Source organism: Cyprinodon tularosa, unplaced genomic scaffold (genome assembly GCF_016077235.1).
Source record: "Cyprinodon tularosa strain WSP-4 unplaced genomic scaffold, ASM1607723v1 ctg343, whole genome shotgun sequence".
In the NCBI taxonomy this organism is placed as follows: Eukaryota; Metazoa; Chordata; class Actinopteri; order Cyprinodontiformes; family Cyprinodontidae; genus Cyprinodon; species Cyprinodon tularosa.
The window spans coordinates 237,964-262,426 of record NW_024039056.1 but is presented as its reverse complement, the minus strand read 5'-3'; the positions used below and the strand labels follow the sequence as shown (position 1 = coordinate 262,426).

Below are 24,463 nucleotides of genomic sequence, written 5' to 3'. Positions count from 1 at the left end.
TTAGATGATGATCTATTATCTCGTGTTGGAAAGTTGCACCCTCCAAAAAAAACAACATATTTTACATACATTTTGCAATTATAGATTCCATTTGCGTTATCACACATACTCATCTGTTAAATCCTCCTCAGGAGGGTCATGGGCTGGTCCGTGCACAGCACCCAGGCAGCTCGAAGATTGAGGAGTTCCTCAGCCAGCTGGAAGTCCTTTGGGAAGAACTGAGGAGGAGGCACCAAAGGAATGCTGCCTTTCTGCAGGCCTCTGAGAAGCTCGGCTTTAGAGTAAGATTCATTTTTTGATAATCCCTGAACAGAATGTTCTCTGAGGTCATACTGTTCTAGGAAGATTTATGATCCGTCCTACAATTGTTAGAACTTTGATGCTTGTTCAGAGCTAGCAGCACATGATCTCTGCTCTTTAACACATGGACTTACAAAAAACAATGCTTACAGCTACGCATTTATATTGTCACTTGCAAAAGTATTCACACATCTTTGAGCTTTTTCTATATTCTTTTAGGTTGAAACCACAAACTTGCATTTAGGCAATTTATTGAGATTTTTTTTAGAACTAAACCAATTGATACATACCAAATTGCAAATTTTAAAGAACCCAATTAATGCTTTTCAGTGTAAAGATATAAATCTAAAAAGTGTGGCATGCATTTGCATTTAACCCCCAGGTCAACCTTTCACTGCACTTTCCAGCTTTGCACATCTAGTGTAAAGTATGTCACAGTTCTTCTTTATATAGGTCAAGCTCAGTCATATTGGAGAGAGATTGTCTCTAAAAACGGATTATCGGTTGGAAATAGGTATAACTTTTGACTGCGCTTTTAAAAACACCTGCTTTAATCTTTGCAGTGGATCTTTGCAGCTTCAGATTTACCAAAAGCCTCCCCTGGTCTGGTGGTTTAGGTGGATCAACATATCTTAGTATGTCTGCTGTTGTGCCATACTCTGTCTGTTTTAATTTCACGGACTGTACAAAACTGTATCTCATCACAATGATGCAGCACTTGGTGTCAAACAATCCATGTAATATACCCCAAAGATTGTGGTTGTAACTGTAAAAGTGGAGGATGTATAAATACTTTTCTCAGGAACTCTTATTAGATTATGGGCTAAAAAAAATGCTGAAAGTTTAATTTAGAGCCTTACTTTAAAAGATGACCCTACAATTATGAAACATATAATTACTTATGCTTCCAATGCCTAGCTTTTGTTTTACGCTACATCTATTAAATGTTTAAGAACAAGAGTCTTTACCTCTCTGCAAACACTGTTCTGCACACCTAATCTCTTTTTTTGTTTCTGCTCCACATAGGTTGTGAAAGTGCTGCAAGCCCTCGGCAGCCTTGAGGCCTGGCTGGAGTCTGTGGAGCTTTCCATGAAGGCGTCTGCTTTAGCTGGTGACCCTGAAACAATGAGCAGGGCTGAGAAGGAGAGCTGCCTGCTGGAGAAAGAGGTGGCAGCACGGAGTGTGGAGCTAAATGCTCTGAGGCACGAGGTGGATCGCCTTCACGGATACAGTCATCCCCACACACAGGGATTGGCAGGACGAATGGAGGAGCTGGAGAGAAAGTAGGTTTTTCAAGGAATCAGGTCAGGGTTAGCTGCCGGATTTCTGTCATCATGGAAGAATCATGTTATGGATTTTGAACCCATCAAGGGGATAACTCTGCCAGTTTCTGCCAGTCACAAAATACAATATGTCACCATTTCCAAGACATCACAGGTTCAGATTTGCCATGTTTTTAATTCAACATGGAAGGATTTATTCATAAAACTCATGTAAGACAAATCATGTTACCCTATAAACAAAATATATATAAATACCAACACCTCTCAGCAGCTGAAATTTCATAAAAAATGGCAAAAAAAAAGTTCTCTGCGCTCACATTAACTGACTAATATGACATACATTGGAAAGACAAGCTGCTGTCAAAGAGGCGCGCAGTTTAACCCGATGATGTTCTCAGTCTGTAAACAGAAGGTCAGACTCTGGAAAAGGGAGCACAAAGCTGACCTAGAAAACAAAAACATGGAATGTCTCAGTTTAGGTGTTTCCAGGGTGAAGGTGTTGGATTGGGAAAAGATTACTGCTTTTGAAATCAAAGATACAGTACTGTACATACTTATTTGCACCCTGGTAAAGTTGTGTAAATGCGTTTTAAATATGATTTAATTGCAGAAGCATAATTTCACACAAACATATTGTGAGGAGTCCAATGGTTAAAATATAAGCAATAGGAAAAACTTAAAATGGATTTTTTTCTTTGTTTTCTGTCATTTCTTTCTTTATTTATTCATTTCTGTATTGTATTTTTCATTTGCTCTGATCCTCTAATAATCTTTATCAAACAATTCTGTCATAATCTGCTCTTTACCTGGAGTACAGTGTGTTACAGAGAAACATTTCTCTTGACCTCTCTTCAAAAAAGGAAATACAAGAGAACATATCAGTTTCTTTATATTAGATTTTTTTCTCAACTGAATAAACAGTATTTTATCATTATATAATTATAATTACGAATTTATCAGCTGTAGTACATGTTGTATTAGCTAAATTTATTCTAATTAAAAAGCTATTTCCAATTTATTCTGGGAAAAAACCATCAGTTCATATTTGTCCATGTAAACACTTCCCACATGATGTGCGTTTAAGCCCTTAGGTACAGAATATGCTCATGTGACACAGTATGCATGATACTATAAGCGGTAGCGGAGCATGAAAATGATAATCCTCTATGTCTTTAGTGAAGTTCCCCTCCTGACTGTGGATGAGAGTGTACGTCCACACTGCTGTTAAAACCTTGTTTGTGTGTCACAGGTATCACTGCGTGCTGAGTGCCCTGACCCAACAGAGCTCAGAGCTGCAGGACACACGCATGCTGACTGAGTTTCTGGAGCGTTTGGAGCTGGAGGACAGCCAGGAACTCAATGCAGAACATTATCATTTTGACCAGGTAATAATCAGGATTGTCTTTAGGTTATCTTCAGTCATACTTTTCCTGCTTAATCGTCTCAGTTTTAATAAATTGTGTCTAGCAGCCTCTTCATAGCGACATTTCCTCAGTCCCTACATCGCTTGTACTCCAAAGAAGTGGTGTCAGGGACCAGTTGATTGAAACCATGGGGGACCCAGTGGAAGAACTGCGGGAGGCTGTGGAGATGCTGAACAACACTGTGAGGGAAAGAGGTCGATCACAAAGCCATGATCACGCCGTCCAGAAGCTGCTAAGCAAGGTAAGAGGGTTTATGTTTAATTTGAACAGGCTTTATTGAGAGTTTTTGATTTTTTTGATTTCATCCTAATCTAGTTTAAACATAGTTGAATAATTTTCGGCTCAAAAATCTCTATTAGAGTATTTTTGTGAAACATGTATGACCTTAGCATAAGATTTTGATTAATTTTAATCATGTGGATATCAGGAGAATACGTAACCCTTTTAAAGAAATGTCCAAAAGTGTTTTTACCCCTAATTTGGCCTAGTGGGTAGAGCAGTGCGCTTGTGCTCTGAGAAGGTTGCAAGTACAAGAATTGATCCCCACAGCCTCCAAATGGGTTCCTGAGCAAAACCCTAATCCCACACTGCTCCCTGGGCGCCACACAATGGTAGACCACTGCTCCCCAAGGGGATTGGTCAAATGCAGAGAGTGACTTTCCCCATTGTCGGACAATAATTGGATTTACATTACATATAATAATCTAAACCAGGGGTCTTCAACGTTTTCCAGGCCAAGGACCTCCAAACTGATGGCGAGATGGAGCAGGGACCCCCTAATTATTTATATTGTATGAAATTGTGTTATATTAAACTGGTCCTATAGCCCCTCTATTAAAAATATTAGTATTGTAACGAAAGTGATTTTGCCCTGGGATTATTAAACTATTTCTGATTCTGATTCCTGGTTGATGGGACAGGTGTTGTGAATGAAACGGTGCCCAGCTTGAAAGAGTTCCTGTGTGTCGCTGAATGTGTGCATTAATGACTGAAAGACATCTTCTGCCTCCATTTATCTGTTTACTACAGTGTGTTGAAGTCATGTTAATGTGGATTTAAAGACATTTCAATTAGTAGAAAAAAATAGCAGGAGGAATATAAAAAAAAAAAGCCTAATAAATCAAAACTTTTGCGACCCCCATGCAGTACCTCAAGGACCCCCTAGGGGTCACGGACCCCCTGTTGAAGACCTCTGATCTAAACTATCTTGCAGTAACAGTAAACTTAATTTACTGAGATTTTATTTTATAAACACAAAATACAGCATTAAGTAAAGCAGAGATATATTAAGTGCTGCTTTAAAATGCATGCCATACTTTTGATATTTTTTCATAAAATATTCTAAATATCATGTCACATTTTCCTCCTGCTGTATAATTACTATGGTTTTGGCTAAACAAATGCAATTGCATTAAATTAAAGGACTGTAGATTTGATGTTAAAAAAATATCAATTTGCAAGTTATGTGGCTCTCATCGGTGGATACCTTAAAGTGCAGTATCTTCATGACTGTCTCTCCAGCATGCCAGCCTTGCAGTGCGTGTGGAGGAGTGCTTGTGCAGCAGCAAAGAGCTGAGCCTTGACATCCTGGAGAAGGAGACAGACATGGCCGTGCAGTGCGAGCCAGAGCACAGCGGCTTCGAGCCTCTGCAGGACAGACTAGACCACCTGGAGGTGAGAAGGATGATGTGTGCTTACGTTATTTAGTTCTGATGAAAATAAATAAATAATGCTCATAAAACTAAATTATTGTTGGACCAAAACAAAATTAGCTCAACTTTTTTTCCTGAAAGCAAAAAGATCCCTGCTTGCATCACTTTGTGCTATGTTTAGTTTCTCCTATCAGCTGCAAACCATATTGTCCACACGAATATACGCTGAGCGTGCAAAGATTTATTAAAAACACTGCATTTATTTGTTTTCTCTCCAGTGAGTCATCGTTCTGTTAACTCTAAAAGTGTGTTGAGTGTATGTTTTGGGGAGTAAATCTGGTCGGTTGTGCAGGGGTTCAGACGGGGATGGTAAAGTTTTTGCGTGACTCATTGGTTGGCCGGCGCTGTGTTTATCACACACTCAAAACAAACACACATGCATTCAGCTGTCAGGAATTGATTTGATTGAAGAGCAGAAATGACCTAATCTGCCAAACAGAAATAACTGTTGCATCAGCAGACAGGCATGCAACAACCCAGGGTTGGTGAAGCTTACTGTAGCTGAGAAACTTCATCTAGCATTGCTCCCAGAAAGCCCTGAACACAAATTATTTCTTTGTCGTCACAGAAAGGAGGAAAAAAAGGAGTCAATACTGCAGCTTGTTATAACTTGGAGGCCCATATGGTTTACATATGGGCCTCTAATAGAATAATATGCATAAGGCTTTGAAGATGAGGTCATAGTCGGAGGGACAATCATTTCAGGCTGTTTAAACGATTGATACGGGCTTATAGATTCTTGCTGTGATTATCTGCAGATTGAGTATGAAATCATCAGGGAGGAAGTAAAGGAGATGGAGAAGGAGGCTTTTCATCTAAAGGAGCTGTGTTTAGAGAAAGCGCCCGTTTTCGAGGTGAAGATCCATTCTACGCTGCAGGCCTGGAGCGAGCTGGGGAAGAGCGTGATGGAGAACAGATCGCGTCTCCAGGAGTTTGTGGAGCTCCGGAGCTTCTTCAGAAGCTACCTCGCCCTGATGTAAGCAGGATGTCAAGATGTTTTTTTCTTCCTATTATTTCTAATCCTCTTTTTGGGGCCTTTTGCTTATTTAAATCCCTTTAAGAGAAAGAACAGGATGTTCTCACTGTTAAAAACATGCTCCAGAGGGGAACATGAAATTTAAGGATAAATCAGGTTTCTTGGGTTTGACGGACCAATGAATGTGTTTTCTATCAGGCTCTGTTTATTCTCATATTTATAACTGTTCCTTGTCTCCTAACACCATCTCCTTTTCTTACACTTCCCTCCTAACAGCTCGTGGACTGAAGACACTAGGTCGTGCATTTTCTCAGACACTGCCCTGCACCTCAGGAGAGAAGGACAGCGGCCACTGGTAGCAGAACTAGATGTTCAAATAGAAAAAAAGTTTAAGGAGTTTGACGCGCTGGCTACCAAAGCAAAGACTCTTTTAGACTCAGAACACCACCTCACACAGATGGTGAGCAGATATACAAGCCACTCACTTAAATAGTCCATATAGAGTAAATGATGTCAGTCTGACTGTAACCTGGACATGTGCTGCAGGTGAAAGAACGCATGGAGGAACTGAGGAGCATGCTGGGATGGATCTCAGTGCACTGGAGAGCACAGAAACAACAGAGATTTCACCAACACAACAGAGAGGAACCTTCGAGTGACAACATTTACTCTGAGGCGACCGTGTGGAACTCAATTAAAGAGGTGAATTAGCACTTTGGGATGGATTTATGCACATAAAGGCAAAAGTGTCTCCTTCGTATTTATTGTTTAACACAAACAACTCAAAATATTCATGATCAATAAAGGCTTAAAACAAGGCATCGTGTAATTTAAGAAATGTCCCTAATCAAATATACTGGAATCAAACAGCTGAATTACCTCCTGTGGGTCTTGCTGAGGATTCAGTTATGAGATTCAAACAGGTGAAGGAGAGTTTGAGATCGTAATATATATAGAATAAATGGATTCTGCAAGATATTTGTCCTGTTATAAGAGAAAAGTGAAAATAAAAGAAGAAGATTAAGTTCTTTGAAGTGCTGAAATTAAGTAAATATATTGTTAAAACACTTTACAGTAAAGCATTTTATTGTTTATGTTTTAACACTTCACTCTTATGTTATTCCTATACATTTTTCTAAGGACCACATTGTGCAATTATTTTTTTCTATAATCCTTTTGCTGCTGTAAGCACCAGAATTTCCCCATTGTGGAACAATAAAGGGATTTTCTATCCTATTCTGTTCTAAAAGTATTTCTAGTGGTTCCTCATTGGTTGCTACATATGAATCATAAACTTCGTGCAGAGCTATGATATACAGAAATTTCTTTGAAATAATTTTAAATACTAGTTGGTGTCTTATTGTGGAGCATCAGATGGCAAACAAAACATGTCCACTAATTATGAGATGTTACATTAGAGTGATTTTTTTTTTCCCATCTCAAACAACTTGCGATATAATATGGAAAGATTGGGAAATTCAAGACAGGGAATGTACTGAGAAATTGAGAAAAATTTTCCATTTTGCATCAGGAACCATGTCTGTTGTGCCCCAGTTAGTCTGAGTACTACTTGATTAAAACGTACCTTAATCTTCATCATCATTAAAGCTTGTTTTTAGTGTCCGTTAAAAACATATGAGAACCTGCACCATAGCAAAGAGAATCAAAAGAAGGAGGAGAAACTCTGGGACTTGTTTAGGAGTTAAATGGCTAGCTACCTTTTTTGTCAAAACTTGAAAATGTCCCAAACTCCCAAAGTATTAGAATAGCTGTAATTGTAATGGTAGTCTTTGTTAGAACATTGAACACATATAAATACTACTCAGGTAGGACATCTAGAGGTCAATAAAACAAGGACTAATTATTTATTTTGTAAAAATAATAATGTTTATTGTAGAAAATACCATACTCATTTCATGAGCGACTGTGACCTTTAAAATTTTTTAACTATTATCATTTAGGAAATTGTGTTGTTACAGAAGAAGTGTCCCTGTGCCATAAAACATACATATAGTTTATAACAAAATCTATTCAAACACACTATCTATTCAAACGTCTCACAATAAAGGCTAAAGCATATAAGTGGGGACAAATCTGTCTGGAAATGCTCTACTATTTTTTTTTTACTCTCTGTATCAGTCTTATTTCATTTTTATTTGAAATCAGTACCATATACTTTATACATGTTTTATGAGAGGTCAGAAAAGTAATTTATACCCTACATGTTGCATGGGAGGAGACAGAAGCCAGCTCCTTCCTGTGACAGTCTAATACAGGCATGTATTGTTATCTGACAGAATGGAAAGTTAATATCTTCACCTTGAATTGTGTAATTAATGTGATAAAATTAGATTTAGGATTTTTATTTTCCTTCTGTATTCATTTACACACATTCACACTTTAATGGTATCAGAACATAATGATGATGTGCATGTTGCCAGATTAAGTCAGCTCCATTTTCACACATCATGCATGATTGTTTCTTCCTTTCTTTGAATTAAAACAAAAGAAAGCTTCCTCTGTTAACCTTTGCAAGTTCATATTTCAATTACAGACACAGACAAACAGACAGCTTCATAGACTGGACTGACTCCCTGACATCTTGACCACCTCTCTGTCTTTGCACCTTCTCATATGACAAAGAACACAGAACAAAACAAACACTGACATGAGGGGTGGCATGGGAAAAGAGACATCCAAAACAATTGCAAACCCAGAAGATTTTGAAGGTGGAAACGATCACTGAGGAGTTTGAAATCCTCCCTAACCCATCTGAGACTTTTAGGAGCGGTTAGGTGTTTTCAAAGCACCCAAAGCTGTTATGAAACTATGGCTTTTCTGTCTGTTCTTCTCAGTCAGAGTATAAACCTCTCAAAGGTTTGCAATTCAGTATAAAATACAGAAATTCAAGTCGGAAAAAGACTAAACTAAAGCCAAGTTTACTTCAAACAGTATAAATATTTTGTCCATCTTTAACTTCCAATACAGAGTTTGGTTCCTGAGCTTGAAGACCTCCAAGAGTCGCACTTCATCAAGACCTCTGAGGACACAACAAAAACAGCTGAAAGTAATGAAGAGATTGAAGGCAAGCAGTCAGAGGATGACTATGAAATCATGAACAGGATCAGCCCACAAGGCGACTCTCCTAAAGCAAACATGACGGCGGTGAAGGAGAGCAGCACCCCACCTGCTAGCAGCGCGGTAAACCTCATCCTTAGCTTTGGGAACACTGGGGACAGCCAGGTGCAGGTGCTCGACCTGCCTGCTGTGACGGATGAGATATTAAAGGAGACCTCTGAGCCTGTGCACAGGGTGAGGAGCGCTCAGCTCAACACATCATCCAACACCACTTACTGTACACATTATCTGTTTAAAGAGAAAAAGTCTGATGTTCTCAGGCTGGAATGATCACTTCTCTACCACAACACTTCATGGGATCTCCCTCACTCACTGTGAGGCAGGCCCTTCCTCTTGTTTGGCATTCACAACTTTATATTTCCCCTCATTCTCTCCCTCAGCCCTCTCTGCCTCAGTCTTCTGCCTGTAAAAAGCTTTGGAGGCGCTGCCAGGGGATTTTGGAAAATACTTTCAGTAGTTTAAAGCGAAAGAGAAAGATTTATCGGCAGAGCGCAGATGAGGTAATTTGCGCAGTGTGAAATGGGATTGCATGCAACGTCTCCAAGTGTGCTGAGACTGCATGCAGTGTGCAGCTGTTTCCTGAGGGTAGCATGTTTTTTTCCTAACCGGGTAGATGGTACAAATCTTCTAAGTCATATTGTTTATGCATTCTTTGTAAGTCAAATACATAAAACAAGAGGACAGGCAAACGTAAAGTATTGACACAGTTTTTCACAGTAACTGTAGCAAGGTAGTTCATTTTATTTTTATACCTGCTGTTTTTAAAACATTAGGGAGCGTATTTGGTTAGAATAATTAATTTTTTGTCTTTTAAATAAAAAGCAACATTCCAAATTAGTAAAATCAAGCTTCTTTTTTTAAAGAAATAATTAACTGCTACAAAACATTGCATCTTCTACTACCCTAAACCCTAACTTTGTGTCTATTTCTTCAGTTTGAGATCATTTTAAAAGCACCTTTAAGGAAAAGCAGGTAAAATAATGATAAAAAAAAAAAGAAACTTAACTTTAGTGTTTTTAGATGTTTATAAAGTATTTTAATAGTAAATCTCCCATGTGTTTTACTGAGAAATAATTAGAGGTGATGCCAAGTATCTATAATTCGATTGTCGACCTTTCCTTTGAATGATTTCAGCATTTTACCTGCTTCTGCTTCTTCCAACTTGAGGCCCAAATCCTCACTGATGATGACTTAGTTTGCTTTGTTAGGTTTCTGAGGACAATAACATTTCAGTGGGATTAATATGCATTATGTTCTGACAAGGGAGTCGAAAATGTCAATGTTCAGGGCCCTTACTTAAAGAATAGAAAACTGAAAGTAGCTCCAGGTAAAGTGATTTTAAGAAAAGTGTATAATTTCTGTATCTAATTTTGCCTTGGTCAGATGAAGATTATTCACTAAGCACCTTAGACCTTAAACAGCTCCTAAAGTAAGAAATATATATAGAGCACTGAGGAGAACTTTTGGTGAGCCTAAGTGTGTCAATAAATAGTGGAATAAATGAGCTCCTTTAACAATCATACAACTGTTAACATAGGGATCAGATAAATTCATCATTCTTTACGGGGGGAAATAAAATGGTCAAAGCAGCCAGGCAGGTTAAAGGTGCACCTCTGGAATCTGGAATTATGGAGGAGAAATTGAAAATGAAAATAATAATTACAAAAAACAATTTATTAAAAAATAATCATGAATAAAAATTGGAGGAATGTACAAAAAATAATGCACAGAATAATTTAGGTGTGCTTTACAGACTCAAAGATGCTCTCAAACATAGAAATTCTAAAAGGATTAGAAATGGTTGCTGAAAAAAAATATAGGCTACAATAATAATAGTGTTGCACCGATACCGATACCAGTATTGGTCGGGGCGCCGATCCAGCGCTAAAATGGTGGTATTGGTATTTCTGAGTACCAACAAATAGGGCACTGATACCATTTGAGAGCCAAACGTTTATTCAACTATTGTCACCCGTTCCAAGTAGACAATAAAAAGTTCTACTGGATTCACTTTGTGTTATACTTTTTCCTGCTTCACAAAGGTAGGCAGCAGCTTGACAAAGCCATGATGGAATTTATTTTACATCCAAGGATTATGCAGTTGTTCATATATATACCGTACACATCATCAATGTCAAACAGAGGTTATGGGTATACTGCAAAAAAATTTAATCCATCCATCCATCCATCCATCCATTATCTGCACTGGAAAAAATTGAAATCTAGATTTTTTCTTTAAATAAGTGCATTTGTTCTTGAATTGAGGAGGTAAAAGAGACATTTTGCCAATGGAACAAGACAATTTAGATTTAAAATAAGAAAACACAATTACATTGTTTTATTTCAAGTGCATATTATCTAATTGTCTTATTTTAAGAGTAAAAATACTCATTCCATTGGCAAACTATCTAATTTACCTACTTAAAGTAAGGATAAATGCACTTCATTTAAGAAATTCTTACTTATTTCTAGATCCCAATTGGGGTCGTAGGGGTGCTGGTGCCTATCTCCAGCAGTCAATGGGCGAGAGGCGGGGTACACCCTGAACAGGTCGCCAGTCCATCGCAAAATTTAAATCTTAATAAGTAATTTTTTCTTAAAAATAAGTGCATTTTTTGTTGGATTAAGGAGGTAAGTGAGACACTTTGCCAATGGAACAAGACAATTAACATTTAAAATAAGTAAAAACAATTGCAATGTCTTATTTTAAGTGCATTTTATCTAATTATCTTATTTTAAGAGTAAAATTCTTATTCCATTGGCAAATCCTCTTACTTACCTACTGAAATTAAGGGTAAATACACTTAATTTAAGTAATCTTTACTTATTTGCAGTGTATGGTATTGGTATCGGCCAATACTGCACAGCCAGGTATAGAGTATCGGTATCGGGGCCAAAAAATGGCAGCGGCACAACTATTAATTAATACACACTGTAGAGAACAGAAATTACAACAATATACTCCACATATACATAGAGGTAAGATGTAAATGAGGTCAATATGTATTTGCTGTGTTATACATGATGTCAGCAGCCATAAGTTCTATTGTGTGCAGACCCCTCCTCTTTAGCTTTATATTGCAGCATGTACTCATGTACTCTACTCACATTTAAGACTGCTCTGAAAAGCAGATTGAAAGAAGAAAAATGCTTCCAAGTCCGCCTCTTTGATTGCATCGTTCAATACCTCTGTGTTCTGTTCATTCCCAAGACCTGTACCAATACAAAACCATGCTTTTTTGTAGATTTGAGTTTTCTTGACCCTTATTTCTTCATTCTGTTGTTGTTTTGATGTATCAATCTGCTTTATCCTGCTTCCCAATATACCACAATACACCAAATACTGGGTGTTCATGCAGCAATGATTGCCAACAATGGATTGCCTCCTCAGCATGCAGTCGACTTCTGCAAGGTCCTGCTAATGATCTTTTATTTTAAACTAAGGCCTCACGACTCACTGTCCAGCATGGTTTAGGTATTTCTCTTCCCACAAACACATGATTCAAATAAATGCACTCTAAATGCATTTGATGCAGGTGTGCTAGAGCAGAGAAACATCTAAAACATGCAGGACAGCTGTTCCTGAGGACCCAGTTTAAAAAACCACTAATGTAATGATTGAGGTGTTTCAAACAATATATACGTCACAAGTAAATCAGCCTTTAAGGATTTTATGTGACAAAAATGGTTTCGTTGTTGCCTGAATTTAATGGCCAAAGGAGGTTTATAAATTTGCTGCCATTCCTGAACATGAACTTCATTGGTTGAAACCTAATTTGTTTATATTGATTATTTTTGCTGGACCTTCTAGGCCAGGGTATCATGACCCTTTCTTCACGGCACTTGAAGGTCTTACTGTAAAGTTATTAAGTTAGCAATTTATTTGGGGTACCCTGCAAAAACGATCTATAAATAAGTAAAAATTTCTTAAAGGCACACTATGCAACATTTTTCAGTTAATTAATGTGTTCCATAACGTTTTGGATGATTAAATGAGTCATTTCAGGTTGAACAAAGGTATTCTAGGCCGCCCTGGTGGTCTGTGGGGGAAATACTGCACTTGCAATTGCAGGAGCACCGACCCGCACCCACAGGCTCAGAAGTCTCGTGAGAGTCAGTCTTGCTTTACGGCCGAGAACTGCTACACCCCCCAGTTAAAAGCATTCTCGTTGCTAGCACAGTGGCGATCCTTGTGCAGTTATGCTACGTTCACGCAGCAAAAGCAGCAAAATCGGGTCTGCTGCTTCATTTTTGCTGCTTGAACCAGTTAGTTTTTTTTATTTTTAGAATAAGATAATTAGATAATATTCATTTGAAATAAGACAATGCAATTGTTTTTTCTTACTTTAAATGTTCTGTCTTTTTCCATTGGCAACGTGTCTCACTTACCTCCTCAATTCAACATAAAATGCACTAATTCTAAGAAAAAAATACTTATTTAGATTTAAATTTTTTGCAGTGTAAGTAATGCTACCATGTCTTTCTAGCCTCTTTGATGCAATCTTATGACGTCTCGACAAGGTTTCCTTGAGTATAACCATGATGAATAAGATAAATTAGTTTTTTTGTTCCTACTCCCTTTTGAGAATCCACTCTGCTCCTGTAATTCAAACAGAATGACAGGAAAATTGCACCTTTTGTCGTTAACACTTCCACCTGAAATTATGCCAGTAGCTCAACTTCCCACTAAAGCCCTCAATATTTTAATATTTTGTAATAAAACTTTCATTAACCTGGCAATTAACTGCATTTTATCCAGAATCCCATCATAGATATCTTGCCCTAACCAGTTTAATCCTGAAGAGCAAATATCCTGCAACGTTTAGATGCATCCCTTCTCCACTGATGAAGTATTACCAGATATTTGCAGAATAACTGAAAGCTGAGGAGAGAATTCAGTCATTTGGCTCTTGGAGCAGGGGTAGTATCTTTGAATGTAAGCTGGGCATCCCTAACGTCAGGACAAAAAAGAAGTAAAGTTTGAAAAAAAAAAAAATCACATAATCATAAAACATATTGGACATAACTGTGGATCTGTCTTCATGCTAATCCTTTGATGGTCTTTTCAGCTTGTCTTTTATAAGTTGAAATTAGTGGGTAAACTGTCAGCTGGCGGGTTGGTGTCTCTAAGCAAACTTTTGGTTTTCTTCTTATTATTTTTTTTTCTATACTTGTTAAGGCTAGCTTTAAACCTGAGAAGTGGTGATGACAGGAACAAGAAGTGAGTGAAGAGGAAGAAAAGCACTGGCAGGTTTCTCTCCTATTGGGAATGTTGACAGAAACTCTCCTGTCTTTGTTGAGCCTGGTGTAAATCTGTCCATGTTTGACTCTTACCCTGCTCTGGCATGATTGTGTGAAATGAGTGACCTCATCTTTAGTTACAATAAAAACGCTGCTCCAAAATGGCTCCCAGTAGGAGTGTGTCCCACATGCCGGCCACGAGACAAGCGAACTGGTGCTGAACCTTTCAGAAAGGCCCCAGACTCTGCCTCATGATTTATATTCTTGAGCTTATGCAGCTACAACAGATTAGTCACAGAGTTGAAAGGTCAGGATATTACAGCTGTGTATGACGACATGTGCAGACACATATGATATTGATTAAATCCTGTGAGTCTGTCGCTGGAAACATGTTTTCATTTCTTTTTGTTCTGTCATATGTTTTTTTCATACAATTCATGTCTCTGCTTCACAAGAATTTCTTAATCCATCTTTTTATGTGTTCCATTTTTCAGTAGTTCTCAGCTTTTGCCCGTCTTTATCCCACCTCAGCCTGCAGAGGTTTCACTGTGTCCTCCAAAACTTCTCATACCACTATATTTTTCACACCTTGTCACTTTAGAACAGAAATCCTCCATGCATTTTATAGTGATGTTATGTAACAGTAGAAAATTATGAATGAAGAGTATTTTGAGCACTTTAAATGCGCCGTGGCTGTGCTTTGATCTAAAGCATCTTTTTGTAGCTCTGTTTGTTTGTTGTCATGCTGAGAGATAAACTCACATCTGAGGCTTTTTTTTCAGGCTCCATCAGATGTTACCCCAGATTTGTCTTTATTGCAGAATACCCACCTATTCTGGTTTTTAACTGTTAACCTTTCATCCTACAGTATCTGCATTTTCTTTTCAACATAACGTAAAGTCAAAGAAGTGACACAGTATCTCTGTCCAAACGTCCGCCCTAACCCCCTGAATCCCTTAATCACTATATAGAGCAGGAACTATAGTGGACTTTATTGTGAACTCAGTTAACTGACCGTTCGGACAGATGATCACTACTTTTTGCTCCCCATTAATCACGTAACTCCGCCTCCCTGCACGGTGCATGCGCCATCTTTGTTATTTACCACCGCCACAGCAAATCGCAAAGCTCTCACAATGCTCGTCTAGTGACCATGGATGATCACTTTTCAATGTGTTTTGTGCGAAATTTCGAGTCCACTACTTTTTCCTCCACTAGACGATCAGACACAGACACTCATCTAAAATGGCGTAACCACTATATAGTGCCCTAGGTAATGATTAGGGTGTATGTTCGGACGCAGCCACTGTCCTTTTGGTTCTCTGCTTTCACACACCTGAATCAAATAGCTAAATTACATCATCAAGGACTAAGTCTGAATTTGGAAAATAAAGCAGGACACCTAAGCCAAAGCAGAAATGTGTCATCATTCACCATGCATTGGGATCTCCCAAAGTTCCTGTCTAAGAACACTTAGGCTGTGTCCAAAAATCCACCCTATAAACCCTACACTGGAAAAGAATCTAGTCTAGATAAGTCATTTTTTTCTTAAAATAAGTGCATTTGTTCTTGGATTGGGGAGGTAAAAGAGACATTTTGCCAATGGAACAAGACAATTTACACTTAAAATAAGAAAACACAATTGCATTGTCTTATTTCAAGTGCATATTATCTAATTATCTTATTTTGAGAGTAAAAATACTCATTCCATTTGCAAAGTATCTCATTTACCTACTCAAATTAAGGTCAGATACAAATAATTTAAGAAATTTTTACTTATTTCTAGATTGTTTTTCCAGTGTAAATCCCTCAATCACTAAATAGAGCGGAGACTACTTATATAGTGTACTTTACAGTGAATTCAGTTAGCTGACCATTCAGACAAATAACTACTACTTTTTGCTCCACAATGGTCAATTAACTCCACCTCCACAGTGCCCGCGGTATCTTTGTTAGTAGTCATCGCTGTTGTGTAGCAACAGCCTTTGGCAACAGCTGGCTGTTGTGACAGCAGGTCCCATAATGCTTTGCGCAGAGAGCTCTCCGCACAAAGCATTCCGGGATATATCTGCTCGTCTAGTGACCATGGATGATCACTACTTTTCAAGGTGTATTGTGGGAAATTTGCAGTACACTACTTTTCATCCAGTAGACCTTCACACACTCATTTAAAAGGGCGTAATCACTATATAGTGCCCTATATAGTGATTAGGGTGGAAATTCGGACACAGCCCTTACCATGCAAATTACTCCCACAATTCTTTGCATGACAAGAGGTATAGACTCAGCCCATCTTATGGACTTTAAAAATAGTACTTTACTTCTTCCCATGTACTCTATCTGACACCCTCAATTCACCCCAACGATTTTGTAATGGAGAGCTTTACATTTATGTAACTTGTGCTTTTTTTCTGAGGGCTGTTGTAACGGATTTGACTAGCGTCATCCGTGTGTGTTTCTGTTGCATAATGACATCCATAAGGGTTAAAGCTGTCCGGACTGAGCATAGCAGTCTGAAGTTATTTTCCTAGTTACGGTAGTGATCTTACTGGTGAACTCATAAAAGGTGAATGTAATATAAGCTAGGAGCTACAATTTCCCCAATTCTGAATCAGCCAAGTTCTCCAAAGTCCTGCTAATGGAACGGTTATTTGACTAATGTGTGTTGAAGCAGAGACACATTTAAAAGGGGCCAGACTGAAGGAACCCAAAAGTGAACAAAAATGTTTGAATTTCGTCCAACCAGCAAGTTTCTCCTTCATGATCAAAGTTAAAACACAGAGATTACATAATCTCCCTTTATGATTCAAAACACCAATGATATAGGCCATGCACAACAAAAGGCTATTTGATCTGCATCTGACTTGGAATGAGTGCAGGAGGTTGGACGATGCATTGCTCCAAATAGAGACTTTAGTGCGAGCGAACAGAATTGAAAAAAAAAACTCCTGGATAGGTATTGAAACATAGCTAAAAAAATGAGCAAAAGTCCGGGTTCCTTCCAATTTCAGCGTGCTTGTCGTTAAAACACAGAGGTGATCAAGCGTTAGCTTAGGCCGCCTTATACCTGTGTTGCTGTATAGATTATTTTCCTTGGTCATTGACAGATTTACCACGAGAATAAACTGTCTATGTATTTGTATTTTTTCTTTTTTCTTTTTTTTTTTTTTTTCTTTTTGGCTAATTCAATGTTGCATGTGAGATTGTGAAGTACTCTCTGGTCAACTGTTGTTTGAAAATATTTTGTGCTTTTAAATTTGACATTCATATTGATCAGTGCATCTTTGTGTTACTGTGGTGTGGTGGCTTCTCTGGTTAATGATATCCTTCTTGGCCAGTCATTTTTAGGTAAAGTTTTCTTTATAACCTAACCCCACTAAAAAGTTCCTCACAGCTTTATCCCGGCTGTGTATCTTGACCATCAAGAAGCTGTGGCTTGTTGATTGTTTTCTTTGACAAAACCACTGAGACCTTCACAGAATAGCTGTTTTTTCTACAGAGATTTTGTCTAACTACTAGTTTAATGACTTTAGATGGCAAGTGGCTGCCTTTTTTCTTTTGCAAGAAACTGTAGGAAGCTTCAGTAAAACCCACGTAGAGTCTCATGCATTTAAAACATTTCTATTTTTTCACAGGTAAGTGCCTACCTGCACGTAAAGAACTGCAGCCTGGCAGCAGCCCCAGTGTACGAGAGTATAACTCTCCCCCGCCAAAAGAGCCGTTCTGCAACCTCTGACTCCCCTACTTTATGCCCATCCTCCTCATCCTTCTCCTCACAATCTTCCTCTGTGTCCGAACCACAAACGGCAAATGTCAGCTTCCACCCTTCAAGGAGGAGCAGTGGCAGCGCCATCTTTTGCAGCCTCAAAAGGATGGGGAAGAAGAGGAAAAGGAAGCGAGACGAGCGCAGACACACCATACAGAGAATTATGGGCGTGGATGAGCAAGTCAGCGGGCTGCACCAGGATGACTCTGAGACAGTCACATATGACACTCAAACATGGCCGCTGAAGGAAGGTCAGAGAAAGAAGAGTTTACAGAAGAACACAAATGTTGGAGATGCTGTGGCCTACATGAAAAATCCTCTGCTGAAAGACATTGATTCAGAGTGTTCAGGAGAACACAGCATTACTCCTTATGCTGTCTCATCAGGACCAAGCAATTCTCCCTCAGAGGGTCCAGGGAGAAACCAGTGCAGAGTACTCAGTTTGGGCTCCGTGTTGAGCTTCGATCTGCCGAAGGACCTGACCCTCATCCCTGGCATTCAGGACATCATCACTATCGCCCCGCCGGAGTCGAAAACAGCAGGTGGGACAGATGCAGATCCTCTCTCTCAGCGAAACACCATTCTAAGCTCCTTCAAACAGACCCATGTCGTGTCGACCGTCACAGGAAGCTCTGCTGAAATCGGCTCCTCTGAAACCCAGCAGTCAGCAAAGGATCTCCCTGATGAAAAGAATTTACAACCTTCCCTGGAAGACCCTGTGGTAACATATGATGACACGGCTAGAATAAATTTCAGTCAACATGAAAGTACAGAGGAGACAGATCAAAGCTCCACTGACTTGAAATATAGTATAAATGAGATTAATAAGCCCTCAAAGCTGCGTATTTACACAAATGAACTCAATAACTGCACTTCAGTCCCTCATAAACATGAGTGTGTCAGTGTCCATACTCTAATTCGGGACCTGAACGGACACCAGTATCATAAATGCACCAGTTCCCAGTGTGAGCATGTAACCAGCCCCCACATGAAGTCAAACCAAGCTTCTCATGTGAGACTCAATCTAAAGTCTACAATGAGTGTCAGTGTTCGGCAGGACTCTGTAGATTCTGGCATCTCCACCTCCAGCAGTTTCAAGCTTAGCACCGACACTCCATGTCCAGATCAGTCGTTGCCCAAGGGAGTGGTGGGAAAGATTATTTCTCTTGAGGTGGGGGGTATAGGATCAGCTAAAACAAGAGAAAACTCTGCAGCATCTTTAAGTCCATCCTCGGACTCTGTAGAGTTAAACAAGGAGCCGCTCCACGTCGACCACCAGCAGTTTGAGGAGGAAGAAGAAGAACTGGAGGACATCTGGAACCAGAATACAAACTACAGGCAGAGCATCTGCTCAGACATCATGTACCAGCCCAACCAGGAGCCCCTCACAGACCAAAGCAAAGAAGGGGTTTCCAGCTCCCCCTCTGCCACAAACCCACCTGTTCTCTACAGAAACCTGGTCACCGCCTCAGCACCAAACCTCCTCATAGCCGAGTTCAAACTCCCCCCAAACATCCAGAACTGTCCAGGTTATGAGGAGTGGCAAAATTCAAAAGATCACCTACCCCCTCTTGCCACAGGAGACAGGAAGTCCTGGGCAGCTTTTCCTAACAGGGAACCAGTCAGCAAGACTGCAGTGATGGTGAACGAGACAGCGTCTGACCCAGTGAAGCTTCCAGAAGTTGGCAACAATCCCAGATACGTTTATCAATACAGAGAGGAGGATGAGGGGGAGCAACAGGAGGAGGTTGATGAGCTGACCAGTTGTTTACAGGTAAGATTGTTGTTTAAACTATAGTAAAGGCACCACCCTAAGGCTGTACAATGATTTTAGAAGACACTTGGTCCTCAGATGTTCAAATCTATATGTCTCTGCAAAAATAGTGATTTAAGTCAAATGTAATTAGATTTCCAGTTAAATATCTTTTTTTTGTTTATTTATCCTTTATTTAACCAGGTAATACCCATTGAGATTAAAAATCTCTTTTGCAAGGGAGACCTGGCCAAGATAGGCATCAAAATTACATCACATCATTACATACATACAAAGACACACACATAAAAGCCAAATATGCACTTAAATCTTACAGCCATCTACGTTGGGTCATGTCAATCTGAAACGCAAGGGTCTGTTTTAACACAAAATTAAAGAATGTGGTAGATCATTACAAAAATTGTCCAACTTTGTTTTTTAATCAATTAAATTACCAGCGTAACTCTGAGCTTTTTGTTATGGTGCCAGTCACATCCATAAGGACAGCTGGTAAAGAAATGTTGAACGGCTTCTAATCAAATTACCCTTTTATTGCAGCAATTTATTCTTATTCTCTTCTGTAGAGAACAATATTAAATCTTATTTGTGCCAATTTAGTCAGAGGACAGAAAAAAATCCTAAAGCCCACTGCTGTCATTAAGCCATAAACAAGAAAGAAAAAAAATGGTCATTTTAGGCGTTTTATTAAATATATGAATCAGGAAATTGTCTATATACCAAACTGAACAATTTTTGTTCTCTACTTCAAAAAACACTTTGGAAATGGAAAATTTTAAATGGAAAAATTTCATTAAAAAGTCAATATCTAACATGGATGCATAAAAACCTCATTTTATATCACGCTAAAATTCAGTTTAAAGTAACAGATTATAATTAAAAATGTCTCTGGACCTTTACTGGTTGATGATTTTCTTTATTCGGATTGCGCTGATTTTTTGTTGGAGATAATCCTGGTATTACATAGTCTGTGATGCCATCCAGTGACTTTGAAAGAGAAACAAACCCACAGCAACACATACCTTACACTGTGCTTAACAGTAAAGATGAGATTCCATTTAGATAGGGTCAAATGACTTTTCTTTAAAGCCAGACGGTGCTGCTTTTTCCTGCCATTCTCCATCAGGGTGTTATAAATTGGGCAAACATAAATAATCTTGTTTCCACAACTCCTGACTGTGTACAATTCTCTTCTTGAATAGAAACAGTCAACGAATCGACTTTCAGTCCATATGGGTTTGAATGGAGCCCGTCAGCAAAGTCTTGAAGATCCAGTAAAGCTGCAAGAAGAGCAATTAGCCACAGGAGGGCGCTGTTTCATCCTTGTAAGACTGAAACCTTTTTTTTTTTTTTTTTTTCAGAAATATTGCTTTTTGTTGGCTGATTTTAGTATGAATTTGTTTTTTTTTTATCTCAATCCTCTGTAGAGTGGAAAACCAGATCTTCAGTCTATGGAAGGAACCCTGGAGAGGAAGAATAAACTGCAGCTGGGAGGAAAGAAAGTAAGGAATGCTTAGGCCTACACAGTCAGCAGATGTAAAGCCTTCAGTCAGCAGCATGTGGTCTTATCTTATTTTCCCAGGCTGCCTCCAGAGGCTGGAACTCTTACCATGCAGTCCTGTACAGACAAACCTTGTGCTTCTTCCAGGACAGAAAGGAGACGCTGCGCGTAAGCAGAAGGAATTAAACTGTAATATCTGTTGAGCAGTTAGAATATGGTGTCTAATCATGAGTTTGTGCTGCAGAGCTCTGCATGTGGACTACCACTGAACCTAATAGGAGCTGAGTGTTCCCCTGCCCCAGACTACACCAAAAAACCCAACTGCTTTCGACTACGGTAATTCACAACACTGTACAACATTTCTAAATCAGATGTATTGTTGCTAATTTGTCTTTGTCTCCTTCGATTATGGTCTTCAGGCTCCGTGATGGGTCTGAGTATCTGTTTAATACCGCCTCACGCTTTATGATGAAGAAGTGGATCATGAAAATACAAGCAAGCACAGGTAAATGTGATTATATTTTATTATAATGTATACTAATTTCAAGTGAGCAAATCAAAGCTCAGCAGTTTCTGTACTGAATAAATGTTCCACTGATGGGATCTATTTCTTCTGTCTTGTCAAAGGTCAATGTGAGTTTGTGTCTTCCCCAACAAATGATCTTGGTGATCAAGGCCTGCCCGTCTCTTTGTAAGACAATAATCTAATTACTTATATCAAAACATTTACATTTCGTACATAATTGTGCATATTTAAAGCGTACTGTTACCCATCCCTGTCTTTAGATCTCTGGATCAGGGCAGCGGTCAGTGCCCTCCCCAGCACAAGGCCACACACACATTCCCAAGATTGAGAAAACAAAGCAGTGATGAAACCAAAGAAATATTCATCTTTGCTAGAGATCAGGGTCACATGCTCCAGACCCTAAGAGAGGATGAGAAGTCGAAGGTCTTATCATTGGATCCAGGCTGCTATGGTGAGAGAGAGAGGCTGTTTGCTTAACAGTATTAATGCATTCAGAGGGTATGAGCTCACCCTGTAGCCAAGCGATAAGAACAAATAACAGCTGGAATAAAATGTTGCAGGTATACAAGGCACCACTAGGTGGGGCTAAGGCATTATCTTATTCCACATTAAACTATTGTAGTGTCCCATAACAGCACAGAGGGCAGTTATATTTTCACAGCATATGTTTAATCTGTTCTTACTAAGCTTTTCTTGTTTTCATTTGACCCTTTAGGTGATGAAGAATGTGGCTTAACTCAGACAGTGACTCACAGACTTTCTGCAGAGACCAAATCTCCTTCCTCCTCTCACTCCCCTGCATCCAGCAGTCAGAACTGGCTCAGCAGCAAGCACCGCTCCCACTCATTTACATCAGGTTAGTTTGCAACACTTTACATCATATTTTCATCCTGATCCAGGTTACAATTCATTTCTTTATTTTTCTTTTAATGAAATTTCAGCAACTTATCAGAGGATTAACCCCATACTGCCGTCTCCTGGAGCAGAAGGAGTGGATAAAGGATCCAACTACTGTGTGACTTTGGTTGTTGGAGGCAGTTCAACAGAAAATGCATCAGTAAGCAGAAGTCTGGAGCCTTCAGTTCTGCCTCTACCTTCATGGCAGCCAGACGTGTATAAGGACTCCACTCTGAAAAACTACTCCAGCCTCCCAAGACCTCGCAACAAATCCGTCTTCAAAAAGTTCTTTGGGAGAAAAGAGCCCTAATCATATGAAAGCTGATTTTGTACAGATAGTTTCTAGTGTGCAGTGCACATATAAAACAAAAATACACAACTACTGACCATATTTATGAGCAAAACACTTATCCTAGTTATATTTTTGATGTGTTTGACATAAATCAATTTGTAGCCTAAACAGTCCTTATAAATAAACAGTTTTATTACAGTCTCTCTTTTTTATTCTTTACTTTTAAAGGTCAGATAAGATTTACAAGATATTTGGTTTGCACTATGCAGTTGAGGTCAGAACTATATTTACATCATTATTGGTATTAACTGCCCCCTTTGCAACAAAGGTTGTGAGATTTGAATACCTGGGACCTTTTGACCTCCGTAATGTGTCATTTTTCCCACTGATCTTATTTAAGTCTGTCTAATGACGTACAGGGGAGCTGTGAGGATAACTGCTCTACATCTCTATTCCACCAGGTGGTTGTCATTAAAAACCAAAGGCAAAACAAAGAAAGGCTAATCAAGTCTGTATCCTGATATATGTTCACAAAACAAGATGGAGACCTCACAAATGGAAATTGCATATAATGGATTCATTACAATTATTTGATTGAATGCTTTTTTTTTTCTTTTAGTTTGGAGTGAATTGATTAAGCAGCTTTTAACTTCATTGGATATAGTGCTTTAAATCTATTGTTAATATTTGTTAAATCAACGCAGACAAAAAATGACACCAAAAAACAAACACTACCAACTGTCAGGCACTGGCGGAAGCATCATGTATGTTTTTTTTTACTCTTAATGGTACTGGTTTTTAGTAAAATATGAAACCATAAACTTTTTGTGTAATCATTATTTCAGTTTAGTTGTTTGGTATCTGGCTTTTAAGCAAGTTTTAACGTTTCTTTGTAAGGTTGAGGTTGCAACTTTAGTTGGATGAGTCACAAAGCTGAAGCCTTGCCTGCATCTTCTTTCAAACCTCTCTGTTAATTTGATTTAGAAAAAGAACAAGTAGTGATAGTTATTTGTCTTCAGCATCTCTTCAACCCATAAGTATTCCTAACTGTTTTTACGGTGGTCTGTGGTGTTTCAGCAGGCTCCAGTTTGGTGTTTCCTATGTTTGGTATTGAACATTATAACACATTTCTTTTAATCTGTAATTGGCAGCTTGAGCTTGACATGGAAATTCTATAAGGCTACTGGTCTAAAGCCTCTGTAATGTTTGCGGGAAAACATGCATTTTAACCCTCTGTGCATCCAAGGAAATTTTCCATAAATTCATGCTTTTGCATCAGATTGTTGCACAAGTTTTAAAGTTAATTGGACGTTTATAGTTATGAGTTTATGTAAACCTCTGACTGTAACTTTATATGTTAATTAGATTTTTTTTGGTCTGCAGCCTTTTGTATTTTCTTTTTTCTGTGTGTTTTGGGATCAGCTGTTCTCCATGTTTTGACCAAGCATTAACGATATGTTGAGCTTCTCAGTCGCTTTGCATCATAACTGCTCCTCAACTATGAACTCACAGTTTGATACTGTATGATATTGCGTGAATTTGATACTTTTTTCACCTTATGTTGCAAAGAATAAACACATAATAAAAATTTAAAACAAGGGTTTGCTTTTGCTGTGATTAAATGACGATTTTATCA

General features: G+C 38.7%; 1 protein-coding gene across 8 annotated transcripts in view; it reads left to right on the top strand.

Annotated features, from left to right (window-relative positions):
- Positions 1-23,025, top strand: part of LOC119789668 — a 47,360-nt gene extending 24,335 nt beyond the window's left edge. For 6 of the 8 annotated variants that reach the window (XM_038294665.1, XM_038294662.1, XM_038294664.1 and 3 more), the window contains 20 exons: positions 132-281; positions 1,327-1,583; positions 2,833-2,968; positions 3,051-3,248; positions 4,529-4,681; positions 5,478-5,695; positions 5,972-6,155; positions 6,242-6,397; positions 8,684-9,007; positions 9,214-9,333; positions 17,710-19,614; positions 20,814-20,936; positions 21,039-21,113; positions 21,194-21,280; positions 21,357-21,448; positions 21,532-21,617; positions 21,740-21,803; positions 21,899-22,089; positions 22,354-22,494; positions 22,580-23,025. In XM_038294665.1, the coding sequence (XP_038150593.1) occupies positions 132-281; positions 1,327-1,583; positions 2,833-2,968; positions 3,051-3,248; positions 4,529-4,681; positions 5,478-5,695; positions 5,972-6,155; positions 6,242-6,397; positions 8,684-9,007; positions 9,214-9,333; positions 17,710-19,614; positions 20,814-20,936; positions 21,039-21,113; positions 21,194-21,280; positions 21,357-21,448; positions 21,532-21,617; positions 21,740-21,803; positions 21,899-22,089; positions 22,354-22,494; positions 22,580-22,845 (4,926 nt within the window). In that variant the 3' untranslated portion in view covers positions 22,846-23,025. The remainder of the gene's footprint in view (positions 1-131; positions 282-1,326; positions 1,584-2,832; positions 2,969-3,050; positions 3,249-4,528; positions 4,682-5,477; positions 5,696-5,971; positions 6,156-6,241; positions 6,398-8,683; positions 9,008-9,213; positions 9,334-17,709; positions 19,615-20,813; positions 20,937-21,038; positions 21,114-21,193; positions 21,281-21,356; positions 21,449-21,531; positions 21,618-21,739; positions 21,804-21,898; positions 22,090-22,353; positions 22,495-22,579) is intronic. The other 2 variants (XM_038294659.1, XM_038294666.1) reach the window with 2 other exon arrangements.
- Positions 23,026-24,463: the final 1,438 nt, after the last annotated feature.